The sequence below is a fragment of the Saccostrea cucullata genome, unplaced genomic scaffold, assembly GCF_032062105.1.
Source record: "Saccostrea cucullata isolate Sc308-1 unplaced genomic scaffold, CSIRO_AGI_Scuc_v1 ctg129, whole genome shotgun sequence".
NCBI classification, from domain to species: Eukaryota; Metazoa; Mollusca; class Bivalvia; order Ostreida; family Ostreidae; genus Saccostrea; species Saccostrea cuccullata.
This window is the reverse complement of record NW_026927380.1, coordinates 54,338-78,023: the sequence shown is the minus strand read 5'-3', so window position 1 is coordinate 78,023 and position 23,686 is coordinate 54,338. Positions and strand designations below refer to the sequence as shown.

General features: G+C 34.1%; 1 protein-coding gene across 1 annotated transcript; it reads left to right on the top strand.

Moving 5' to 3' along the window:
• The first annotated feature begins 7,475 nt into the window (after positions 1 to 7,475).
• Positions 7,476 to 21,340, top strand: LOC134274289 (protein phosphatase 1 regulatory subunit 12A-like). The gene is made up of 6 exons (XM_062756553.1): positions 7,476 to 8,647; positions 10,890 to 11,080; positions 13,053 to 13,254; positions 16,072 to 16,160; positions 18,963 to 19,205; positions 19,620 to 21,340. The coding sequence occupies exons 1-6, from the start codon at positions 7,699 to 7,701 to the stop codon at positions 20,355 to 20,357; spliced, it is 2,412 nt and encodes an 803-aa protein (XP_062612537.1). The 5' UTR covers positions 7,476 to 7,698; the 3' UTR covers positions 20,358 to 21,340.
• The last annotated feature ends 2,346 nt before the right edge of the window (positions 21,341 to 23,686 follow it).

Below are 23,686 nucleotides of genomic sequence, written 5' to 3'. Positions count from 1 at the left end.
CGAAAAAACTCGGTAAGGTGCTTCATTTGATCGCACGGTTTATTAATCACTTTGTCTAATTAGACATGCTTTTCGTTGAAAAATGGAGACAGTGAATTCTTGTCGTCGGCGTCATTGTTCATTGCATACAGTGAAGACTGTGTCCCTAACTCTCTGAGGCATCTTTCTCTTATATATGGAATCTGGAACTGCATGGAGATTTTCACTAAATCCAGAATAAGTGACGATGTTATCTTAAACTGTCCGTGTAAGCAAAATTCAAGAAGGCCTTTTTTTTAAAAAATCTTTTTTGATGGTTTTAAGTCAAAGCATAATGCGCCTGACAATCCCCTAAGCCGAATCTCGGTCATTTCATTATACCCCCCGCTTGAAAAGCGGGAGGGTATATAGTAATCGTTAATTCCGTCCGTCTGTACGTCTGTCCGTCCGTCCGTCGGTCTGTCTGTCCGTCCGTCCGTCTGTTACGCTTTGGGGTACTCATCTCTTATCCGCAACTCCTCTCATACCACTGAATGAAATTTGATGAAACTTTCACACAATCTTTATTACATATTGCCATTGTGCACCTCCTATTTTACATTTTGATCCGGCACATATTTTGGGTTTCCCGGCCACAGGAAAAAATGGACTTTTTCACCAGTTATAACCATATGGGAGGCGGGGGGTATCATTTAGTGAGCTCATCGCTCACAGTACCTCTAGTTTTATCTATTTTGATGGTTTTAAGTAAATATGGATTCAAAGTATGGACTGATTGAACATAATGCTTCTCGATGAGCGTAGAGAACTTCACCATCCACAAAGAATCGAACGTTACAAATCTTGCAGTGTTTGTATCATATTTTATACCCCACGCTTTAAAAGCGGGAGGGTATATAGTAATCGTTAATTCCGTCCGTCCGTCTGTCTGTCTGTCAGTCCGTCCGTCTGTTACGCTTTGGGGTACCCATCTCTTATCCGCAACTCCTCTCAAACCACTGAATGAAATTTGATGAAACTTTCACACAATCTTTATTACATATTGCCATTGTGCACCTCCTATTTTACTTTTTGATCCGACACATATTTTGGGTTTCCCGGCCACAGAAAAACATGGACTTTTTCACCATATGGGAGGCGGGGGGTATCATTTAGTGAGCTCATCGCTCACAGTATCTCTAGTTTAAAATTCGAACCAATCTCGGCAAAGTGCTTTATTTAATGGCTTAATTCATTCTTCACATTGTCTAAATAGACATGCTTTTCGTTGAAAAATGGATACAGTGAATTCTTTGTCATCGGCGTCATTGTTTATTGAATACAGTGAAAACTGTGTCCCTAACTCTATGAGGCATCTTTCTCTTATATATGGAATCTGGAACTGAATAGAGATTTTCACTAAATCCAGAATAGTTGACGATGTTATCTTCAACTGTCCAGTGTAAGCAATATTCAAGAAGGCCCTTAGGGAATGTATTGACAATCCCCTAAGCCGAATATCGGTCATTTCTTTCGATCTATTTTGACGGTTTTCAATAAATATGGACTCAAAGTATGGACTGACTAATCATGCGCCTCGATGAGCGTAGAGAACTTCACCATCCACAACGAATCGAAGTCACAAATCTTGCAGTCTTTGTTTCTTTTTTTAATACGAACCAATCTAGGCAAAGTGATTCATTTGATCACATGCTTCATTCTTCACTTTGTCCAAATAGACATGCTTTTCGTTGGAAAATGGTGACCGTGAATTCTTTGTCATCGCGGCGTCATTGTTCATTGCATACAGAAGATGGGAAAATTTAAGGACTCGATCCACGGCGGTATCTGATGAGTTGGGAATAAACATCTTCTTCCGTAAATGCAATTTGTAGAAAGGGCATACCGAACTTCAGGGCTTTTATTTATCTCTCTTTTATGGTTTTCATTTCCTACCTCAGGAGATGTAGCTTGTTTCGAAAATGTGTCAGACTTACTAATATTTGACACATTTTTGACTGCATTAGGGCGTACAATTCACCATGAATAAGTCCTGTGGGAGATTTTGAATAACTTATTGGTGTCTCTAGTGGCTGAAAGGGACTTTGGACTTCATATCCCTTTTTGAATCAGATTCGAATGAATAAGGAACGGGGAGTAGAGCTTGTTTCTCTCTTCTATACTGCACCTGCCATTCACAAGATGATGGATGTCTTGGTTGGATATGGGTACCAAGTCTTTTGGTCATCTTCTTTCCCCAGTATGTGGCGCAAAACTTTCCGATTCCGTTCTTCTTAAAGATTGTTGGGGTATATTCGTAAGAAGACGGATGAATACAGTTAAAACTGTGTCCCTAACTCTCCGAGGCATCTTTCTCTTATATATGGAATCTGGGACTGAATAGAGATTTTCACTAAATCCAGAATAGTTGACGATGTTATCTTCAACTGTCCAGTGTAAGGAATATTCAAGAAGGCCTTTAGGGAATGTATTGACAATCCCCTAAGCCGAATATCGGTCATTTCTTTCGATCTATTTTGACGGTTTTCAATAAATATGGACTCAAAGTATGGACTGACTAATCATGCGCCTCGATGAGCGTAGAGAACTTCACCATCCACAATGAATCGAAGTCACAAGTCTTGCAGTGTTTGTATCATTTTTAATACGAACCAATCTATGCAAAGTGATTCATTTGATCACATGTTTCATTCTTCACTTTGTCCAAATAGACATGCTTTTCGTTGGAAAATGGTGACCGTGAATTCTTTGTCATCGCGGCGTCATTGTTCATTGCATACAGCGAAGACTGGGTCCCTAACTCTCTGAGGCATCTTTCTCTATATATGGAATCTGGAACTGATTCGAGATTTGAAGATGGCAATTGTCAATTGTCCAGTGAGAGCCGAATCTTGGCCATTTTTTAAATTTTTTTTACGGTTTTTAATAAATATGGATTCAAACTATGGACTGACTGAACATAATGTGAGCGTAGAGAACTTCACCATCCACAAAGAATCGAACGTCACAATTCTTGCAGTGTTCATAGATTTTTCAATACGTACCGATCTCGGCAAAGTACTTCAATTGTTCACATGATTCATTCTTTACTTTGTCCAAATAAACCATACTTTTCGTTGGAAAACGGAGACAGTGAATTCTTTATCCTCTGTGTCATACAGTGAAGATTGGGTGGATAATGTCCTGAATGCGTGCCCGACTAAAGATGAATTGCGGGTAGACGTCTAGTAGGTTTGTCGATTGCCGACTCGTACAAGGAATTTGTTGACCAAGGGTTATGCCACCCCTCAGGAAAACACCAGTCTTACCTTAAAAAAGGGCAGCAAATACTAGATCTACATGCAGAATATTTGATGAGAAAGAACCATCAACATAAAGTTATGTTTTTTTTTAATTTAAAACCACGAGCAAATCAAAAAAAATATTAATAAATAAATAAAAAATAAATAAATAAAAATAAAATTAAATTAAAAAAAAAACATATAAAAGCATGAATTATATATACTTACTTGTGTTTGGGTCATGGATTTGATAAGTGTAATATTGAGGTGTCATATTAAAGTTGTTTTCTGTGGAGGCTAAATCTTCTCCAGAAGATGGGAAAATTTAAGGACTCGATCCATGGCGGTATCTGATGAGTTGAGAAATATCTTCCTCCGTAAATGCAATTTGTAGAAAGGGCATATCGAACTTCAGGGCTTTTATTTATCTCTTTTTTATGGTTTTCATTTCCTACCTCAGGAGATGTAGCTTGTTTCGAAAATGTGTCAGACTTACTAATATTTGCCACATTTTTGACTGCATTAGGGCGTACAATTCACCATGAACAAGTCCTGTGGGAGATTTTGAATAACTTGTTGGTGTCTCTAGTGGCTGAAAGGGACTTTGGACTTCATATCCCTTTTTGAATCAGATTCGAATGAATTATTAAGGAACGGGGAGTAGAGCTTGTTTCTCTCTTCTATACTGCACCTGCCATTCACAAGATGATGGATGTCTTGGTTGGATATGGGTACCAAGTCTTTAGGTCATCTTCTTTCTCCAGTATGTGGCGCAAAACTTTCCAATTCCGTTCTTCTTAAAGATTGTTGGGGTATATTCGTAAGAAGACGGATGAATACAGTGAAAACTGTGTCCCTAACTCTCCGAGGCATCTTTCTCTTATATATGGAATCTGGGACTGAATAGAGATTTTCACTAAATCCAGAATAGTTGACGATGTTACCTTCAACTGTCCAGTGTAAGCAATATTCAAGAAGGCCTTTAGGGGATGTATTGACAATCCCCTAAGCCGAATATCGGTCATTTCTTTCGATCTATTTTAATTTTACGGTTTTCAATAAAATTAATGTGGACTCAAAGTATGGACTGACTAATCATGCGCCTCGATGAGCGTAGAGAACTTCACCATCCATAATGAATCGAAGTCACAAATCTTGCAGTGTTTGTATCATTTTTTTGATACGAACCAATCTGTGCAAAGTGATTCATTTGATCACATGCTTCATTCTTCACTTTGTCCAAATAGACATGCTTTTCGTTGGAAAATGGTGACCGTGAATTCTTTGTCATCGCGGCGTCATTGTTCATTGCATACAGAAGATGGGCTAATTTAAGGACTCGATCCATGGCGGTATCTGATGAGTTGGGAATAAATATCTTCTTCCGTAAATGCAATTTGTAGAAAGGGTATACCGAACTTCAGGGCTTTTATTTATCTCTCTTTTATGGTTTTCATTTCCTACCTCAGGAGATGTAGCTTGTTTCGAAAATGTGTCAGACTTACTAATATTTGACACATTTTTGACTGCATTTCACCATGAATAAGTCCTGTGGGAGATTTTGAATAACTTGTTGGTGTCTCTACAATTCACCATGAATAAGTCCTGTGGGAGATTTTGAATAACTTGTTGGTGTCTCTAGTGGCTGAAAGGGACTTTGGACTTCATATCCCTTTTTGAATCAGATTCGAATGAATAAGGAACGGGGAGTAGAGCTTGTTTCTCTCTTCTATACTGCACCTGCCATTCACAAGATGATGGATGTCTTGGTTGGATATGGGTACCAAGTCTTTAGGTCATCTTCTTTCTCCAGTATGTGGCGCAAAACTTTCCGATTCCGTTCTTCTTAAAGATTGTTGGGGTATATTCGTAAGAAGACAGATGGTTTTTGTCCTATTTTTCCGATAACTTTTAAAATGATTTTTATAAAGAAATAAAACTTTCATTATATGATTGAATTGAAATGTTAATTTTCACAAATGCCAAGTTTTAATGAAACTAAAGATATTAAAAATCAAAATTTTGACTTAAGTCTGTTATCAGTTTATGGTCTTGGGGGCAGATCTGTTTTCGTCCGTCGTCGTGTGGTGTGCGTCGTGTGTTAACATTTGATCATTTTCAGCTTCTTCTCTGCAACCACTCAACCAATTTCCACCAAATTTGACATCAAGCATTTATTGGTGAAGGGGAACAAAAATTATGAATTTCATGGTTCCTCCCCCCGGGGGCCTGAGGGGTGGGGCCAAACCCACTAAATTAATGCAATCTTTAAAAATCTTCTTCTTTACTCCTTGACATCAAGCAGTCAAACTGTTAGCATGAATGTAATGAACATTGAGTCTTCTACCAAAATTGGGAAATGCATGGCACCAGGGTCAGGGGTTCTAGTTCTAGGGTGGGGCTCTATAAATTATATAGTGAAAATGCATTATTTGATTTATTTCTTCAAAAATCTTCTTCTCTGCTCCTGGGACTTAAAAACACTAAGTACATAGTTATTGTGAGGAAAAATGCCTCTTCCAAATTTGTGAATTTTATGGTCCTAGGGTCAGGGGTTCTGGTCTTAGGGCGGGGTTTTATTGATTATATAGTGAAAATACATTAAATATTTGAAAATCTTCTTCTCTGTTCCGTTCCTGCAATTAAATAAACTAACTAAGCACATAGTTATGATGAGGAAGAATGCCTCTTCCAAAATTGAGAATTTAATGGCCCCAGGGTTAAGGGTTCTGGTGTTAGGGCGGGGCTCTATTGATCTATATACGAGTATATATAGAGAAAATGCAGAAATTCTTTGAAAATCTTATTCTGTGCTCCCGGGTATTAAACAAACTGACTAAGTGCATACTTGTGATGAGGAAGAATGCCTCTTCCAAAATTGAGAATTTTATGGCCACAGGGTCAGGAGTTCTCGTGTAAGTGCGAGGATCTATTGATCATATAGAGAAAATTAAGAAATTCTTTGAAAATCTGCTTCTCTGCTCATGGGTCAGGCGCGTATCCAGAAATTTTTTCCAGGGGGGGTCCACCCCAGTCAAAAAAAAAAATCCAATCCCAGAAATTTGTTGACAAGCAAAAAAAAAAAAAAAAAAAAAAAAAAAACCTAAAATCCCCAAACGTCAAAAACCTATTTCGGGGGGTGGGGGGTGTATTACTGGTGACTTCTACTGCCTCAAATCTTTCACTTTTCATACCCATTTCACACATATTCGAGTTTACCAGTGGGTGTCAGCGTTTTCCAGGGGGGGTCCATGGTAACTTTTTTCTTGTTTTAGTATATACATTTTTTAACCTGGTACATTCCAGGGGGGGTCCTGACCCCCCTCTAGATCCGCGCATGTGGGTATTAAACAAACTAACTTACTTTATAGTTATGAGGAAGAATGCCTCTTCCCAAATTGTGAATTTTATGGCCCAAGGCAGGCCCAGGGTCAGGGGTTCTGGTATTATGGCGGGACTCTATTGATTATAGTGAAAATACATTAAATCTTTGAAGATCTTCTTCTCTGCTTCTGAGTATTAAGCAGATGAACTACCTATATAAAGCTATGATGAGCTTCTTGTTGTATAATAATTACAGTCCCGTAGAAAGCAATATCATTGGGGGCAGTATATATTCAGTCCCCCACCTTCACCCCTCCCCGCGGTTCGTACGGCCATGATGAGACCTACACACAAAAAAGAGCACAAGAAATATTATAAGAGAAGAAAGCAAATAAACAATAGAAAGCAATAGATCCAAAAGATAGATAACAGAGTCATGATAGAGAAAGTTGTCATACAGAAGTAGAAATTATATTACCATATATGTACAATGTACATTAATCATAATGATGACATACATGTACATAGAGATATAATTATGTACGCTGTTTTCATGCGAAAATTCCGAAGCCTTCGAAATAAAATAAAATAAAGCTCTTTGCACAACTAAATCATCTTGCATTAATCACATAAAAAGCGGTCATCTCATATGGCACCATTTAAGCGCTAAATACAGTCCTGTCCTAAATTTCTAAAAATAGAAAACGGTAGTAAACGGTAAATAAGCTCATAAACATCTATTTTATCTTGCAAGATTACTTTGCAATTGCAATGCACAAACGTTTGTGTGACTTTGTGAACTTTGATCCAATTGAAGTTCATAATTTGTGTATCAATTTTGCAAAAAATGCTAAATGAAGACGTAGAATGAAACTTGTCAATGCTATTTTTAGAAAATAGAATTTTGTAACGATACATGGGAATTCCCCGTATGTTAGAAAGCACGCAAAACTATTGGTTGTTTCGTACCTCGTGACTAGGGACTTTCCCAATATGCAATTTTTCATGGAGGTGTAATGGAAAGAACTACGACACGAGAAAATACTTGGAATTTTAGAAAACTGTTTGAAAGTATACCGTGTGTTTCTGATCCCCATCGTTTTCATGGGGGAGAATGACGATTGTGGACACCAATAATGCTAATAACAACGTCGATAACATGAGTAAGAGGGCTAAAACAAAACCAAAAGTAAGAGCGAGTGTAGGGTCTGAGATGACGCGGAAAAATGTCGACGACAAGGAGAGCGCCGACCGCATTGCTGCTGCGGAGGCCATGTCATGTCTGTCGTCAACGCCGTTCATACTGCCATCTTCAGAAACAATTTCCAAGGCTATGGCGGGCCAAAGTGTTAAACCGGATCCATCTGTAAACAACGACGAACTAGTGCACGCATCCACGTCTGTTTCCAAGAGGGGGAAATCCAGAAATCGTGGTCGCGGGGGTAAGCGTTCTCCTTCAAAACAAACCCATACAAATACTTCACTCGAAAGTAATACTGCTGTAACTCAGAGAAATGCAGTGGCATCAGTTGCTGAGATCTCCAAAACTAAATCAGTACCTCAAAGTACAGTTGTCACGTTAAATACAAGTACTAGTACATCAATATCACATGCATCATTAATAGCACAACAATTAAGCAATCTCGTTAAGATGCAGAAAGAAAAACAAGAGAATTCTATGCCATCACATTCCAATATCAAGTTTTCCCTTCAGCAAATGTTGGAGCTAAAAAAGGCCCAAGGCCACGAACAGTCGCAAACATCAAATAATGCAGTTCTAAAACTCCCTTTAACTGTGTCAACAACTGATTCAAGCCTTGCGCGTGAAGCAGGTAGTCCTAATTCTATTATAAGCAATGAAAGTATAGAATTGCCTCAAACGACTGTGGATCACATTTTGAACCCAAATAAATATGACACGCCGGAGGCATCGTTACCCCTGAAGAAGAGGCGGCTACAGACGTACAAAGATGGGGAGGTACCCCAGAAAGACAGTACTTCCCCCTCCCAGTCAGTGGTGGATCTGACCACAGATAAAGAAGACAAATCTAAACAACAGCAGGGTAATCATTTCAATCTCTTTTGTATACAATGTATATATAGGTACTTCATGCAGTTGTGAATAGCATTGTTTTTATTATCATATATATTGCAAAAAAAGTGAATATTTATTTTCAGCATATTTTATATAAATGCCAAGTGCCTGGAATATCTTCCTTAATGCTGAACACATAAGGCCTAAAAATAAAAATCATATATATATTTTTTTAATATATAAATTTAAAATGTATGAAAATGCATAAGTTAAAGTAATGATCATTGATCATTTTGATATCTGCAATTTTTTTTTTTAATTTATTAATTTACAACTTATCATCCAGTATGCGTTGAACTTTCCCTTAGCTTATTACCACTCCAATGATCGTGCAGATCAATAACAACTGTGCGACTGAAATAGGTATATCTTGTAAGCTTAATTTATATGGCAAGAGTCCAAAAATAGCAAATGTAAGGGTCAGTATATTAGATTGAAGGATGGGAATTTACCTACTTTGCCTCAACTTAAATCATAAATCAAGAAGAAGACAAGCATATGTACAACATTAGCTGCATTACCTTTTGATTATCTTAACAATATATGTAATAAATGAAAAATCATATGTGCTTGGATTTGGACAGAGAGCTTCTTATGTTTGTAAGGAATAATTCTAAAGGTTAACCCATGAGTGGGTAAATATTGAAGCCCAAAAGCACAGTTTTTGCTGAAGTGGGGTGAATGCCAAATGGGATTTTTAAAACTCTTAGTCATATTATATATCTGTATTTGTTAAAAAGATTTAAAATATTCAAAATTGAAAAGACTTTAAACAATGTCAGATGTAGCCTGCAAATTCACAACTGGTTATTGTCAATATTGTCAATAACCCAACCCCCTACCCCCTGATCATATTAGCTAGTTTATAACAGTATATAACTTAAACATTTAATACATAATGGTAAAATGCCACAATTTATTCTTCATTGTTTACATAAACAACTCTAACTAATTTGGTTCTATTTTAATAGCACACACATGCATATTGCCTTCCCTTTTTTATAGGCACTGCAAAAAAATTGATCGTCAAAAGTGTAAATATTTTTATTTAATCAATTCTTGGCCTAGCTGTTATCACATGTACCTCACAAAACACTTATGTAGTGTCAGATTTGTGTAAAATCAGGACTCTTTGTTGATGGTAGATACTTTTTTCAAAAAGTCAGAAAAGGTGTGTTTAACTGTTTATTGAGATTTTTATTCTCTCACAATTTTGTGATGAAAAAAAAATTAACTTAGCCAAAACTGTGTCAATTCCATAAATTAACTTTTTTAAAATACGGTAATCACTCATGACTGTGTCTGATAAAGTAACTTGTGTAATAGAATAATGTTTGATACTATTAAAGAGTCAGTTTGTGTGTATAATACCAATCCTATACTTTGTAATTGAGCATGTGTAAAATTGTAATAGTGTTAATACAAGGTCTGAATAATTAATAATTTAAAATAGGACTTGTAAAATAAAATTGAGCCCAAAATGGCTGGAGATGAAAACAAATTGCATTAATTGTGCTCATAGTAGATAACTAGGTATATCAGTTAACATTTACATGACCTTGGAAATGAATGGTGCTTAAAGAAAGGCATATATAGCATTTTCAACTTGGCTAATTTTGTACATACTAAAGTAGCCAGGTCACTTAATGCTTAATCAACTGATAATTTTTATCTATGGACTAGTACACAAAGTTTTAGAGAGCATGTGAATTTATGGGGCTACCACATGATAAAGACCAAAACCCCACTAACACGTGATCCATACAGGTAGAGGGATTCTATTTATAACCCGGATTTAAATATACACTAGAATGTATACATCTTGCCTAACCATCCGTGTAGAATTGATTTGTAGTACGGCAGTTCATTCTGAAAGCAATTTTTTTAAAAAATCGTTTGGGAAAACCAGATTTGCAACACAAATTATTTTTGAACGTTTTATCTCCTGATTTTGGACATTTAAACCAGCTGGCATAACTCGTGCATACCTTTGTATTCATGTAAATGACTCCTCTTGTGCAAAAAACATTTACTTAAGTACAACATAAATGTCATTTAAGTTCCTTTTCAGGAATGTCTAAAAATATAAATGATACACAAGTATAGAATTACAGAAATCGCGCCCTTCAAAAAATTGTCCTTTTGGGTTAAAGAGGTACAATGTATTGTTATTAAAAAAAAATTGCAAACTGATTTTTAATTAAAAAATTTCTACAGGAAATGCATTGTGTATGTTCATCAGTATAAAAAAAAATCCTATTATGTTTTATTGCAAATATTTTGTTCTTGTAGGCCTTTGCATATTGCTGTGGCTCAGGAAAACACTGTAATGGTCCAAAAATTTGTCCACTTAATGACCATATCCGGCAAGAGTGTGGACAAGTATAACAAATCACAGCAGGTAATAAGTTTATAAGTATAATTTTTAATAAATTACTTAGAGTGCAAGTAATTTATGGATAGAGATAAAAGCATTATATTTTTATTTTAGACTTTGGATACATGAATTGCAGTATAAAGCTTGCATATATATTATTCTTGTTTTTGCATACAGTATATACACATTTTTATGTTTTTAACTATATAACTATTGATTCATTTATTTTAATTAAACATGACAGCTGTAAGGCACATGGAATTCTGATTCATCCGACTTTTTCTATGAAATAAAAATATTTGGACCAATGGTTGAAGCAGCTAGTGCTTCATTGTCATGATTTAATGATTCATTAAGTAAATGTTGCTGCATTAGACTATAGTGATAAACAAATAATCAATAATTTTAAGTGTTAATTTACCAGGAAATTTCCATATTACTCTAAATTAAGGAGAATGTTAAGACTGAAAGACCATCTATGAAAAACTTTGAAGTGAAGTAATCAGTATAATGGTTATCTCCCTTATCACATCTTCAGCAGACTGCTCTCATATTTGACCTTTTATTATATTTAATATATTATAGTTTGCTCACCTGAGCTGAAAGCCAGGAGAAGGGTAAATTCTAAAATTTTGCTTCCACACTTAAATTTTCCAAAAGACAATTTTAATTAAAATACCAGACCAAAGGATTTGACAATTTTATATAGGAATAATATACTGTTGACATTCTTTTTTTTTGTGGGGGATTAATTTACGCTATGAATGCGGTCACAAAAAATATGTGGAAATTTGTCACAGCATATTTAATGTGCATTTAGAAATGAAAATACATTAAATTGATGAGGTTATAAAAAGGTACTTATATAGAATTAAATCGTAGGTATACTTGTATATTTTCTATGTATTATCTATTCATAATACATGTAGGTGCAAACAACGTCAAACTTGCAAAGATGTTTTAAGAATATACAGAATAATCACTTCATTCTCTGAATTTTATATTTTGTTGCCTATTAATATGCTTACATAAAATTTGATCTCCCCTCCCACAATTTGAGATAACAGCACGTCACACAACTATTGTTCTCAAGTGGATCTGATTACATAGATGCTAAGACCCACTCTCTACCATCTGCTCATACATTCTGAGAGAGGAACAAACAACAACTCTGCATGGGAGATTGGCGTAAGACCCATGTTTTACTGCAGTTTTAAGATACCTTTACCTGATTTAAATGGATTTGAACGCAAAAATTGGCTACTAATAAAGTAGCAAAACGAATCAAATCACCAAAATCAGTTACTTCTGAAAAAAAAATCACATTTATATGCGTGACAGCACAAATTTAGCTATTTAAAAAAAATGTCACTTTTTTACTCTTGAAAGAATCCCCGTTTCCCCTAACCTTGAACAAAGGTTTCTGTTTGAACGGACTGTGTGCATTGATCCGCCACCCAACAACAACAGGAACAGGCTTCAGTGTTGATAATTGTAGTAGATGAACGTGTGTATGAACTGCATTTTTCCAGTGAGTCAGTGTAATATTCAGAAAAAATATTCTTTATCTGTTTTTCTTTTAAATCGTCATTTCTAGTGAGATCCTAGTCGACAAGAGCATACTCCGTATGTATGTTGTTCTGAGCAGTACTCACAAAGTTGATCTTCGAAAATGCAAAATATGCACAGAATATAGTTGCATTTAAGAAAAGCCTTAATGATTTTTCTCTCATATATTTCAATGTGGGGTTAACTAAAAAAAATTTGACATGTCAAATATCCACATAATTTTTTTACCTGCAGATTAAATTGATATTGTGATCCCGTGGATTTATGATCCCCTGGAAAAAAGTAGGTCTATACAGTACAGCCTACTAAGGGTTATCATTCTTATCAGGTCACCAATAAACCTTAATTTATGTAAGATTTCTCGTCCTGATGATCTCATAATCTCTCTTGAGAAATATGTGAACTCTCAGAGTTTCCTTTTTTCCAGACCCCCCTTCACATTGCCATTGAGTTACAGTTTGACCAGGCTGTGTCGGTCCTCCTAATGGCAGGAGCTAATCCTTCGCTGGTCAACAAACAGGGGGACAGCTCCATACACCTAGCCATCAAACACAACACCATCAACAGTCTGGCCATGATGCTCATCAAAAGTCAACACAAGACAGATATCAATGCCAGGAACTTTGAAGGTATGGATGCTGAATAGTTTTTTTTTTCTGTATCTTTAACTCACATACAAAAAGGTTTGTCCAATCCAGGTTTTTCAAAGAGGGAATTTAATGTGTGCCATAGGGACAGCCTACATATACAACCTACCCCCTGTTTTCATGCAAAAGATTTTACTTAGTATTTAATTGTCCATCAAGAATTTATTACATTATATATTGCACAAATTATTAGCTGTCAAAGAAGTGGGTGTCATTTTAGATACCCTTAAATTCCAATTCTCTGATAAAGGATATTGTTCTCCTCTGTGGTATTAAAAGACCAATGCATGAAGGAATTTCTAGGATCATTATGAAATCATCTGCACGATTAATATCTCATGTACGTTAATGCCCCGTAGTTCAACCCAAAATCTAGAGCTATTGGAGATTACCACTGGGGTCCATAGTTTTTTACACTGTAAGATTAGAAATTTGAAAAATGAGAAAAATCTGGCTTTTGAAGACTAAAGTATACAGTAAGTTTAACATTGAATTTGATTTATTGACATCATATTGTTTTTCTTAACAAGTCAAGTGATAAACAATACATGTAGCTACCGCATGCAAAACAAATTCAATTTCACTCAGTTCCTCAAGTTCCATGGATTTGGTTTTTCTGCAGGCATGAAGAAAAGGTCTATTAAAATAGTAACAGAAACATTATACAGTATTACAATTCTATATATTTATATATATACCACCTGCCCACCCATTTTTTTATCGGAAGGTGGCAAGAAATTTTTTACCATTGTTATAAAAAGTAAGCGTATTTTTTTAAAGGGCACTTATATATACAAAACTTTAATATTCTAATTCACGATAATGATAAAAATTTTTGCACATAATGAAGAGAACAAGTTTCCATTTTCATAAACTAAAATAATACAGTGTTAAAACATTTTTTAAAGTTTCACAACATGTTTATAATTATAGATAAATGTTATCTAGCTAAGGATAGGTACCATGCTTTTATTCCATTAAAGCTCGTTATAAAATGTATTTTAATTAAGGCTTGTGGAGTGTCTTTTGACAAATTACAGTGTTGAGGACCTTGACTTTGAAAACAATTAGTAAATTAGGAGCACACTATGGAACCTGTATTTCCCTATACAAATAAACAAGCAGTTCTACATTTTTGTAATGTTATCTTAGTACAAAACCTTTCTCTTTAGCATTTTCTGCTTTCAACTTTAAATAGTACACTTTATTTTTATTTGGAAAATTCTTTAATTTAACGTTGAAAGAATTTAAATCTGTAAGGTTTTTGAAATTTTGTTGACATTTAAGAAGATATAAACACAAGGACAGCTGCATATTAGGCCTCCTTAGCATCAGAAACAAAGACAGACACACAAGATTTACATGCCTGCATGTCACGCCTCCTTAGCTCCTGATGTATCGTTTGGGGAAATTCTGGTAGAATGATCAAGAAATCAACTTTATCAGCTTTCAAAGAGTTATCACAGAGAAAAACAAATAGAAATGGAAATATTTTAGGATAAATGCCCAATAAGTCACTTGCCTTTTTGTTGGTCTAGAACAGGCATACTTTTTTAATCTATTGGTCAGAGACCAGAAGATCTTATGTAATATTAGTTAGGCGTCCAGTATCCATTTTCCTGTATTGTCTAAAAAAAATTTTTTTCTAAATACCAGTCATCCTACAGCTTTGGTCCAATTTCAATATAACTATATATAAGACACAAGAAGATCTCACTGAGACTTATAATAATTCCATAAAACTTTTTACACAAGTAGGGTACAATTAGATCCATTTAAATTAAATTAACTGTTTCACCATTGTTTCTATTAATTTTTCAAATATTCTTTCAAAAGGTCATTCTTTCAAATATTTTAATCAAAACACTTTTAAACTTTTCATACATAAGGAATAGAATAAGGGTCTTATTATTCTATTTATTGAATTTGAGTTTCAAGTCCAAATACTACCTCTCTCTTCCTTTGTTACTAGTACAAACCAACAGGCAGTGTTTCTCCTAAGAACCCGCTAACAGCCAATTAAAACTCTTCAGTTGATAAATACACTATTTTGAAATCAAAATTTGAAAAAAAAAAATTATTATAAGATACACATTTTGCTAAAACCTCAACACCTAAAGCGTTTACATTCAGTGGATCTCTGTAAACCTTTACCTTGAAATTCATTATATTAAGTTTGTACGAAATTTGGTTAAAATTGATTTTTGAATAAGTTGGTGTAGGTCTGTTTTATTGCATTTTTTTATATTCATATTAGTTTTGTACTTGATTGAGTTATTGGTTGCTGCTTTCCAAAGCTGTTGAAAAGAATACACAATCAAATATAAAAGGTTTACAGTATAGGGAAAACACTGATAGAGCTACAGTCTCATCTGAGACTTCAGATTTTCCAGTAGAGTTATCACAAGATTACTAATAAATTTGATAATTTGAATGTAAATTTACAAATGTCACTGAATATTTGGCCATTTTTATTGCAGTTCTTTAAAAATGTTTTTTAATAACACATGTAGAAAAACTTGATGTCGTACAAAGACCATGAAAAATTAAATTAAATTATCTGTTAAGAGTACAGGTATTATAAATTTGATGTTAAAAATCTTACGTATACATGTAACTTGATGAGCGGAATATCAAAACAAATTTATGTAACTGAAATTATCTTGGCTTTGGTGTTGGCTATGGTGTTGTTTTTATCACCCAGAACATGTGTAGGATAGCTAATACCTCTTATGCCCATCATATTTCAGTCAATGTTATGTGGAATAGGTACTACACTTCTCACGTTTACCTTCACAGGTTTAGCACCGCTTCATCTGGCTGTCATAAGGAATCAGATAGAAATGGTGAAGGTCCTGATAAGGTGTGGTGCTGATATCAACATTCAGGTAGGTGAAGAAGGAAGAAACTTTACTTGGAAAGGAGTGGAAGATAGGCCACAGAATAGACACTTCACAGTGTGTTTTTTCTTGGGTCATCCGTATAAAATTAAATTAATTTGTCATACGAGGGTTGATCCAAAAGTAATATCACAACTTTGATAAAATTGCTATATATTGACGTAAAGCAACAAAATTACACGTGATGAAAACTTTATTTATTTCAAATCGGACCTGAAAAATTCATAGGAATGTGATGTATACTTTCCAAAATATCAGATTTTAAACAATGTGCCTTTATGGTAGTCGCCGCACCTAAATACAACGTCATATGACGGATACGCACTGTCATACTTTTAAGCGTTTCCCCTTCGTTTCATTAAAAGATATTTGTGATTCGCAAACACTTTCACCAATTCTACCTTTTTTAAAGAATTCTTGGTACCATTATACACTCATTCTTTTCATAATGAAGCCCTCTGTCAAATGTTTTTGAACAGTAGCAGAAGACAAACTTAAAAATTCACATGTCACTCTATACGACTGTCTTTTTTGACAATGTCAGACACCACTGAACGTTTAAAGCATCCGATCTCCTATCTTTTGGTCTTCCTGTCCTGTGCTGATCATTCAGTGAGCATTCACCCGCCCAAAATTGCTAAAACCATCTATTAATTAAGATGTCTCTTTTATTTACATTCTTTATTCTGCAAGACTGATCAATTAACATAACTGTCGCTTATGATGATTCCCAAATTTTGAAGCAAAAATGTATTACAACTCATGGATCCGTTTTTTCCCATTTCAACAATTCTTTTGTTCAATTCAACAGAGTTAAACAACGATGTTTATGATCACAAATACCAATGTCGTAATTCAATTTTCATTTAAAGACTAAAAAATGACCAGAATTGTGTTTTTTTAAAAAAAATTGGGAGATTTGATGCTTTTTTAGAATCTTTTTGATGTGTTTGTCTTTTTCATTCTAAGAAAATATACACTTTAAAACGTGTCGTTCCGTTGTGACGCGGCGACACCCCCCCTATGCTCTGTTTTAAACATTTATAAAATAAATTCAAATAAACATTATTAATTAAATTAAAATTTCAATGTTAATTAGATGTATATTTGTGCTTCTTTTGGTATATTGTAATTGATAATGTGACGCCAAATATAAAAGATATGGACACTGTGACATTACTTTTGGATCAACCCTCGTATATGTCATTCCCCAAAGATGCAAGAATTGTCATCAGGCCATCTTTAAATAATGGTTTGTTTGTCCTTTCCCAACTGACTGACTAGAAATGCCCCAACTAAAAATTTTTTCCAACATCCAGAAAACAAATATATTTTTTGAAATTCGTTTCTAAGTTTTTCCATCCTTTTTATTACCGATTTTATCATAAAATTCAGAAGTGTTTTGAAATGAAATATACCCCCCCCCCACAAACATATAATTTTCATCCTGTGTCAGGAGAGGGCAAACAAACATATTTTCAAAGATCATCCCAAGGCCACCTTATTCATGCACTTGCAAAAAAATATTCTGAAAAAAGCATCATCATAATGAAATTGTATTTGCTGTAAGATAATTTGTAAACATGAGATGAGCATTGTGGTTGTATTTCATATTCAGATGACATTTGCAAATTTTCAGTTGCAACTAGCTAGCTTACTGTATACAGGGAAATTTTCGCCCCTGTTTTATTTTCACCCTTTTCGCCCTAACCTCAGTTGGGCGAATTTAAAAAGGGGCGAATTAAAAAAAAATACAGTAGGAATTCTTATGAATCGTTAGCTATATTCAACTTTATCAATCTCAACACCTTAGCTAATAATGCCAAAATTAAAATTCTAGCTAAAATTTTAGCTTATATACTAGAGATGTGCGATTTTATCGGTATACCGGTATATCACGATTTTTTGTTGGGTGATACGTATCGTGATACGGAGACCTAAATACATGTACAGGTCTTTAGGTACATATTATAAAGTCCAGAAATTATTCATTTATTTGTTCTATCTTTCAAATTACAATTCAGAAAGTATAAAAAATGTAAAAAGTGTAAAGAACGGCATCTTACCATGAAACATAATTGATTTTATATACATAAAAATTTCAAGAAAGTAGAGTTTTGTTTTTCTAGCATATTTTTAGAAAAATAATGACTTTTCATATAAAATCATTGTAAAATATGCTTTTAAAAAATTATCGTGAAACTGTGGGAAGAAATTGTGATATATCACGATATGAAATTTTTGGTGATACCCATCCCTATTATATACCTAGCATATATAACATATATAACATGGCAAAGTCATCCTGTAGGGTGTGCTGATAAATGCTACAGGGCAGTCCTTTTCAGGCGCAGATCCAGGAATTTTTTGAAGTGGGGGGAGGGGATAGTGTACACCCCCAACCCAAAAATTTTTAGACAAATTTTCCCAGATGCAGACATGAAAAGCCTAGGGGGGGCTTTTGTCATACACAGTTGAATTTTGGTATATCTCAAACACTGCTGTCTTGAATACCATGGATTTGTACAAGAGATGTGGAGGTCCCATGCAACCACTTATTCTTTAAATATTTGAACTTATCTTGAATCCACCATAGGCACTCCCTATCTTAATAGTTGTTAAAAAATATACAGCTACTATACTATATATATAAAATATATGTTTATAGTATAGTAGGTGTATATTCTTTTAACAATTAAGATGGGGAGTACCTACCTGGAATCCACGGATATATCAAAAACAACATTTGTCTGTATTAGAAAATTAATGTAAAATTTATCCTTTCTTTAGGATGGTAAAAGCGGAAGGACTCCATTGTTCCATGCTGTAGAAGGGAATCAGCTAAAATTAGTGCTGTTGTTCCGACAGTGCAATGCCAATCTAGAACTGACAAACTATGCAGGTATCACTGCTTTAATGGCTGCCCAGGCCAAAGGCTTCTCGGAGGCTAGCTCTATTCTAATGGTGGGACTGGACCCCAAGGCCATAATAGAACACAAAGAGAAAGAGAAGTTGATGATGCCAAATAAAAAGGTGAGAACAAGTGTACTAAGGAGAACTGTGGTGTGTGTATTCAAACTTATGCGATTTAATATCCATAAAGAAATATTCTTTAATAGATCTTAAAAAGATTAGCTCTGTAAATACACATTACTTTTGATGGTGAATTCTGTTTAATGCCTTTGGTAGAGAGCAGTTTCTGCTAAAATCAAGTACACTGTATATATGTAAATTGCTAAATGGCTTTCATATATACATGAATACATATATCCATAAGTGCATTAAATCAAAGCTGAAAAAAAAAAATTGTCAAAAATGGTACACACTTTGTATACCATATGTACAGTATTTCTTCAAATTTAATTATGTCAAAATATCTCTCTTTTTCAGTGGATGTGGGTGTGAGGAGGAACTTTACTACTATGAGACATGTTTTTGTTTTTTCAGATGCCGATCCCTAGGATACCAAGTAAAGCTCATCTGATTGTGAGTGGAATTCAGAGAGGTGTTAAAAAAGAAAACAATGATAGTGAAAATGAAACTAGTTTATCAAATACTACTGAAGAGACTCAGAATGATGCTAAACCTAAGTTAGAGGGGGGAGGAGCTAATCAGACACTGCCTGAATATATTGAAAGAGAGCAGAGAATGGTGATAGAAATGAAGAAAGACATGTCATCTATAAAGTCAGTTCCAATGGAAGTTGATGGGAGAGAAGTTGTGGAGGATGGAATAAAGCAGATACCTCCTCAATTAACAATGAACATTCCCATTAAAAAGGACAAACCAAAGCGTAACAAACAGAACAAGATGCTTTCTAAAAGTGAAAACATCCAGGGCGGGGATCAACAGACAACCTCCTCTATTGTAGTGCATCCGTCAGACCCACAGAAAGAGACTGTAGATTCTGTAGTAGAGGTTCAATTGATGATGTCCACTGCTGACCCAGTGGTGAATACTGCCAGGTCGATACCTGTAAGTAATGGTCCAATCAAATCTGCTGTTACAACAGAGAATGTAACCAGCATCAACGCTAGGACAGCCTCTTTATTGGCAGCACACCTAAAAAGTGTGAAAAATTCACTGACTAAGCAAAGCTCCTCCTACCCACTTAACCTCTCCTCTAATGGAAAAGAAGCGGGAAGTTTGGAAAAATCAGATAGCATGGTGTCCAATGGATCATAGCATTTTGTATAATATTTAATTATTAATTTTATATTGATTGTTTGTAATTTTGGGAATTTGCAGAATCAGCTTTTTGTGCTGAATAACAATGTACTATTTTGTCACTGACAGCTTTTGATTACTCTCACTTTTTTTAAAATGGTAAGAAATCACCCTCATTTTATAAAATATTTTGAATCAAAATAAGAATTGAAATAAAAAATTCAATATAACTGTGAACCATATTATTAAAAAATGTATAAGTTCTTCAGTTACATATTTTAAAGATATTATGAAGCATTATCTTATCGATAAAGCACATTCATAATCATGATCTTTGCATGTTCAATTTTTTTTTTATGTAAACCCCTTTGAGAAATTCTGTAGTAAAAGTAATTAAGTATGCAATAGGTTTTGAATTTTGGGAATTGAATAGACTTGACATAATTCACTAGATTAGTGGCTAATTCTGAATACACTCTAAATACCTAACTCTCTATTTAAAATGCCATGTAAGGGTTTATGCATTAAAGTTACTTAAAAAAGCATTTTAAACTCCAAAAATCCCTGAAATATTCATGATCGACAAGTTTTATTTTCCAGATTCGGAAAACATATTCATTTATGTTGTGAAACATCTTCTATGATTGATGATTTCATTTCAGCATCTTGAAGAGAGATATATATTTTGTTTTGCTTTCAATAATTGACTGTACATAGGTTGTAGATTCTAATGGGCATTACTGGTCATAAAGAAACCTCACAGGCTTATAATGTTAAGTGTATTTCTTCCTATATCTATAGGCATGCATTTAGCTAGAATAACAAGGTATATTTAAATGTAGATTTTTATATTAAAATAAGAATTTGGCTGAATGATACTGCCAGTGTTTGTATGAAATTTGCATTCTTTAAAATTTAATTTTTTGTATAGTTTGTTATTTTTATGTGTACAAATGTTACATGTTCAAACAGTCTTCACTATTAAATTATGTTACATTGTATTTCAAAATTATGAGTCTTTTATACATAATAGACATTGTTCTTATACCATGCGTTTGTTCTGGAAGATTTTGATGTCTTATCTTATTGACCAGACTTCATTCTATAGATTTATTTTGGATTCTCTTGTAAATTTGGATAACGGGGGTGCTTTTGATTGTTATTCAAAGGGAAAAGAAAAGTTTCTGATAAGAATTGATTTAACGAAATATAAAGGCCCAGGAAGCAAACGATTAAAAGTTATAAACAGGTTACAGTTTCTTTTTCAAATGTAGCTCAACATCCACGGCGAAGTTCATAAGGTTAAAAACAGTTATTGATACTAAAAGAAATGTTCTGTCAGAAAAAATACAAATATAATAATGAAATTCCTTGCACACACTGTTCAAAAGTTCTGGCAAGGCTCAAGTTTTTTTCAAAGATAGGTTAAGATCAAAAGGTCACAAATGTTGATCCCAAAGAAAGATACAGACACATGGAATATGCGTGAAATATTAAAGCTCGTGCCCAAATCTTCCACAAGTTTTGCCCAAGGTTAAAGTTAGGTAGATAATTTTTTTTTGCAGAAGTAGGTCAAACTACAAGATCAAGAGGTCAAATATGATAATGTTGTACTTAAGGAAATGTCTGTCACAAGAAGTATTCTTGTGAAATATAAAAATCTTGGCGCCAGTCATTCAAAAGTAATGGACAAGGTTAAAAGTTTTTGCTAACAAACAGACTAACGAACGAACAAATTAAAAGCTACATACCCCGAATCTTTTATATGAAACATATGGAGAAAACGAACAGTATTCAATATCAAAAGTCCATAAAACAATAAAAAAAAAAAAAAAAAAGGAGGAGCAGAGCAAATACGGACTTCCAAAACATCAGAGGTGAGATCAGGTGCCATGTAGGAGTAAGCATCTCTTGCCAACCATGCAGACCCGCCGTTTGCTCATTGTCATGATCGGGAAATAACAGAAGAATCCGTGGTCAATTCAGTGTATAAATAATGGACTAACAATTAGTTTGGAAAACGTCAGTCAGCATTTGACTCGATGATAAACTGTATTTGCTGACAAGGTCGTTGTATCGACCGTAGAACTTACGAAATGATGAATTTAACGAAACTGCTGATATTCTTGTTTCATCAACTTGTTTGCCCAAAATTTACCTTGTTATAGAAATTGCTCATACCTAGAGCATGCTCTTGCATATCGAATCAACTGGAATATATAAACTCCGTATGCAGTTGATGAAGATATATTGGTGCATAAGTAAGAGAAGCTGATGTTAGAAAAGTTAAAGTCATCACGTTAATCATAGAGCTTAGTTGTTAGATTACCATTAACGTATTTTTCAAGTAAAATATCCAAATATGAAACAGATGTGTCAGACTATGTGGTATCTTTTATCTCAAGGTCACCAGGATATATCGTGTCGACATAAGAATGGAAATTACCATTGTTAATTAACAATACGGGGATAAAATGATATAAATATATAAAAGGGGATTAAATCGAATTTTCATATCTTTAAATCAAACAATTGAATTGAAAGTTATTATTTAGAGCCAGTCATGAAAAGACTCGGATTTCATTTCTGCATACTAATAATTTTTTGCTTTAAATCACGATTCACGAATGTTTACATAAAACACGATTCACACTCTCCCAGAAGACCTCTAATAATTTAATTTGAACAGTAAACCTGCGTTTGGTTTTACACCTTGATTTTTTTTAACCATTCTTAAGTTAGTCCGATCCTTAGGTTCCTAAAATTAGCAATTAAATAATTTCAAAGGCTCACAAAAATATCTCTGAATTCTCAAAGTAATAATGTTTTTACCCAAAGTAATTCTTCAAAGTTAATCATTACAGTTTTTCATATTATATATTAAATAAAATTTCAGGAAATGCGAATAAAAATACCTCCTATGCATTTTCTAGTTGAAAATTGATTAACAAATATATTTTAGGATAGCAAACTATAGGTTTCCAGGCATTTGAAGAAAATGGCATAATTTTTTAAAATACTTATTCGGTACCTTAGTTCTTCTATTACTTCAATGATTTTACAATGCATATGAATTTAATAAACGTTTCCTATCATTGTAAAACACAATAAGACGCTTCTAATTTCATATAATGTCCAAAACATTGTTATCAAAGTCCAAATGAAAACAAATCTGATTTTTTTTAAATACTAGTATGTTGGTTTTAGATACTTTTACGGGGTACCGATATCAGCTTTTTAAAATACCGTTTCTAAAATTTCAAATTTTCAACGACTGAAAATGACCCCCACCCGTAGAAAAAAAATCATTTTTTGTAGAAAAAAAGCCCCGAGGGTCATTATTTTAT

Excerpts from the sequence above, each read along its gene's own strand:
- LOC134274289 (XM_062756553.1), top strand. The coding sequence starts at position 7,699 with ATGACGATTGTGGACACCAATAATGCTAATAACAACGTCGATAACATG. Across the intron at positions 13,255-16,071 it reads CAATGCCAGGAACTTTGAAG|GTTTAGCACCGCTTCATCTG; the intron begins GTATGGATGCTG and ends TTACCTTCACAG. Across the intron at positions 19,206-19,619 it reads TGATGATGCCAAATAAAAAG|ATGCCGATCCCTAGGATACC; the intron begins GTGAGAACAAGT and ends TTGTTTTTTCAG.